The sequence below is a fragment of the Micromys minutus genome (assembly GCF_963924665.1).
Source record: "Micromys minutus genome assembly, chromosome: 10".
NCBI lineage: Eukaryota > Metazoa > Chordata > Mammalia > Rodentia > Muridae > Micromys > Micromys minutus.
The window spans coordinates 48,615,135-48,619,208 of NC_137979.1; the positions used below are offsets into that span (position 1 = coordinate 48,615,135).

At 58.0% G+C, this 4,074-nt stretch overlaps 1 protein-coding gene across 1 annotated transcript; it reads left to right on the forward strand.

Moving 5' to 3' along the window:
• Window positions 1-242: 242 nt before the first annotated feature.
• NAGS (N-acetylglutamate synthase) lies at window positions 243-3,805 on the forward strand (the record flags this gene model as incomplete). The annotated part of the gene is made up of 7 exons (XM_080922369.1): window positions 243-653; window positions 1,154-1,428; window positions 1,525-1,738; window positions 1,982-2,162; window positions 2,454-2,625; window positions 2,725-2,907; window positions 3,652-3,805. Exons 1-7 carry the CDS (start codon window positions 249-251, stop codon window positions 3,803-3,805), a joined length of 1,584 nt encoding a protein of 527 aa, XP_080778495.1. The 5' UTR covers window positions 243-248.
• Window positions 3,806-4,074: the final 269 nt, after the last annotated feature.

The window sequence follows — 4,074 nt, forward strand, 5'->3', positions numbered from 1 at the left end:
TCTTGACCCTCGATAATGATTCCAGTACCCACACACACAAGGGGCGGAGAAATCTAGAGACGCCACCCTCCCGTGTGTGATTTGCCACACCCCAAACGCACCCAGAAACCACTCCGGGCCTCCTATCCTCCGCCCCGCCCCGAGTCTGATCCAGCCCCGCTCAACGGCAAGTTAAGAGCCCCTAGTGCTGTGCGCTCCAGACCGACAGTCACCTGTGGGTGGGGGGGGGACAAGTGGGTTTAGTTGTCATGGCGACGGCGTGGGTGGCCACAGCCCTGCGGTCCGCTGCTGCGGCCAGAAGGCTGCGCAGCACGGGAGGTCCTGGGGGCTCTCGGAGACTGAGTGGTAGCGCGCGGCGGCGCGGGGCAAGGAGCGCCAGCCCGGGACGCCGACTCAGCACTGCCAGGGCTCACGCAGAGGACACGGAGGGCGCTAAGGGTCGTGTCCAGTCTCCTGCTGTCGAGGAGCCATCTTGGACACCTCTTCCAACGCCCCTCGAATCCCCTGCGCCTCCCGCCGGCAAATCACTGGTGCAGCGGGACATCCAGGCCTTCCTAAATCAATGTGGTGCCAGCCCGGGGGAGGCACGCCACTGGCTCACACAATTCCAGACCTCCTATCATTCTGTGGACAAGCCCTTCGCCGTCGTGGAGGTAAGCCGATCCGGGTGTCGTCGTGTCACTGTAAGGAGCTGGTAGCTGTTTAGTAACACTGTCGTAGGTCTCCGCGTGGCCCGCCTGCGAACCTGGAGCGCAGGGGCGCCGAGGTGGTGCTGGGGATGGAGGAAGTCCCGAGGCTACGGAAACTGCGCCTGGCACCATTGAGAAGGCTGGAAAGCCCAGTCTCTGGAAGTGATGACTGAGAAAGGCCTCTCACGGTGGACGCAGTTAGGGGTTCAGTCGGCTGAACTGTCGCATTACCCCTCCCCCAAGGTGTCCCAGAGTCCAAGGCCGCTGGGAGGAGCCGAGGGAGGAACATTAGCGCTAGATAAAGGGGTGGCTAAGGCCCAACGGGCAAAGGGCGGAACAGTTGGCCAAAAAAATAGGGCCCAATGGCCCCTGAGTAGAAGGTGGTCACTGAGGGTCCTAAGGCCCGAGTAAGGACAAGCGGCTTAGAGCCAGTGTCGTGCCCCTGAACGACCACTCCTCTGCAGGTAGATGAGGAGGTGTTCGGGTGCCCGCAGGCGGTATCCCGCCTGGCTTTCGCCCTAGCCTTCCTGCAACGCATGGACATGAAGCCTCTGGTGGTCCTGGGGCTGCCGGCCCCCACGGCACCTTCAGGCTGTCTTTCCTTCTGGGAAGCTAAGTCACAGCTTGCTCAGAGCTGCAAGGTGCTGGTGGACGAGCTACGGCATAACGCGGCGACTGCTGTGCCCTTTTTTGGCGGCGGATCAGTGCTGAGTGCTGCGGAGCCGGCTCCCCATGCCAGGTTAGTGTCACAGCCCAGCCCGCCCTGGCATCCTCAGAGCGGACCACTCCGCTGGCCTTTCCCTGGTCCCGCTCGAGCACCACATCTGGCCCACAGCTACGGTGGCATCGTCGCGGTGGAGACAGACCTGTTGCAGTGGTGCCTGGAGTCCAACAGCATCCCAATCCTGTGCCCCATCGGGGAAACCGCTGCGCGCCGTTCGGTGCTTCTTGACTCGCTGGAGGTGACTGCGTCTCTGGCCAAGGCTCTGCAGCCAACCAAAATCATCTTCCTCAATAATTCAGGCGGCCTGCGGGATACCAGTCAGAAGGTGTGCCCCTCTCCTGTGCCACCTCATGATACTAGGCAAAACGGAGTCCCCTGCCCTGTGTCCCCTGCATGAGTCCACAGCAGGCTACAGTTACTCTCAAGCCACTAGAGTAGGAAGAGCTAACAGAAGATCGTAGATCGTAGAGGAGATAGGAGTTAAGTGACCACGGAGAGGTCATAGGGCCGGGCCCAGTTTGGTATGGGTGTGCATCTGCTGGAGGCGCCTCTTCTTCTTGGGACTTAGATCCTGAGCAATGTGAACCTGCCTGCGGACCTTGACCTTGTTACCAACGCTGAGTGGCTGAGCATCAAAGAGCGGCAGCAGATTCGGCTCATCGTGGACGTGCTCAGCCGCCTGCCGCACTACTCCTCCGCCGTCATCACGGCCGCTAGCACGCTGCTCACCGAACTCTTCAGCAACAAGGGTGAGATCTGCGAGAAGATGGGCTGGGCTCAGTCCCCAGGGTTAGCTCCTGCAGGGTCTGGCTGAGGGCCAGCAGGGATGCCCCCCCCACCCTCACCCTTGCTCCCCACCTCGGCTGAAAGCTGTAGGGAGAGGCCGCACCAATGGCTTCCCGGTGCTGTGGAAACCCGAGAGAGACAAAAGAATTCAGTCTGTGGGGACTGAAGTAAGGAACTTTAGAACTAGGGAGATGGGCGGGAAAACGCACCTAGCGGTGGACCTGACTCTTGCCCAATCTCTCCGATCTCCCCAGGCTGTGGCACCCTGTTTAAAAACGCTGAGCGGATGCTGCGAGTGCGCAGTCTGGACAGCCTAGACCAGGGCCGCCTAGTGAACCTCGTCAACGCCAGCTTTGGCAAGAAACTCCGAGAAGACTATCTGGAGTCACTGCGCCCTCGGTTGCATTCGATCTATGTCTCTGAGGGGTGAGCCTCCAGCGCCCCAGAGGGCAGGACCCATGGTCCTGAGCGAGGCAGCTTTAGGGCAAGGAGAGGTCCTAACCTGCCTGTCTCCCGTTGTGCCAGGTACAACGCGGCAGCCATTCTGACAGTGGAGCCTGTACTAGGGGGCACCGCATATCTGGACAAATTTGTGGTGAGCTCCAGCCGGCAGGGCCAAGGTTCCGGACAGATGCTGTGGGAATGCCTTAGGAGGGACCTGCAAACGTTGTTCTGGCGCTCTCGGGTCACCAATCCCATCAATCCCTGGTAAGCGCAGCCAGCCTTGCCCTATGCTTCACCGACAGCATAGCTGGACATTCCCTCCTTTGACTATCAGAGAAAAGTCTCAACGTGGTGGCGCACACCTTTAATCCAGCGCTTGGGAGGCAAAGGCAGGTGGATCTCTGCGAACTCAAAGCCGGCCTGGTCTATAAAGCTAGTCCTGGACTGCCAGGGCTATGCAGAAAAAAAAAAAACACTGTATTTAAAAAAAAAAAAAAAGTCTCCTCTAGAGTCAAGATCACCTAGTGACATCCTTTAAGCCCACATTCCACATTTCTGCTTTCTCGAAAGCAAGCAGCATCCAACTAGAATTCTATTAAGCCTTGACCGAGCTCTTAGGCTTGGGCTCTTCTCAGGCTTGGTTGCCAAGCTCCTAACTCTAGGGCTGTGTCTCTAGGGAACACCCACCCCTTTTATTCAGCAACCACACCCTCAGCCCTCACTCACCAGAAATTGACAAAGGGCCAGCTCCTTTGCTACATGGAGGAGTGGGGTAAGCAGAGATGTCCCTGCTGTTACCTGGTAAATTACCTAACTTGCCTAAAACTGGGCTGCTGACTGGGGAGATGGCAATATAGGCTTCATGAGCCACTCAGGCTGCTACTCCTAGGATAAAATAACAGATATTTGGTGCTAGTGGGGCATCCTGTAGTAGGCAACTATCCTGAAAACCCAGAGCAGTGAGAAGCAGCCTTGTTCCAAAGCTGACCCCTTTGCCTCCACACCCAGGTACTTCAAGCATAGCGACGGTAGCTTCTCCAACAAGCAGTGGATTTTCTTCTGGTTTGGACTGGCTGACATCCGGGACTCCTATGAACTAGTCAATCATGCCAAGGGGCTGCCGGACTCTTTCTGCAAGCCAGCTTCTGACCCAGGCAGCTGACCCACCATCATGGGCCCTGTAAGTCCTGAGCCAGCCAGGATGGAACAAAAGCCATGCCTGCTGAGGGTAACCCAAGCAGCTGAGGGGAGGAAGCTGCACCATGTCTGCCGAGGGGCACTGGAGTAGAACAAACACAGAAAGAATGAAGCCAGTTAAAGACTCTGCTCCAAAGTCAAACCAGATGGCCTTCAATGTTCAGCCTGGGGAATGGGGCTGGCATCGCCTTCCAGGGCTCTACTTAAGGTAACCTTAAGGGGGGGGGCAGTGTC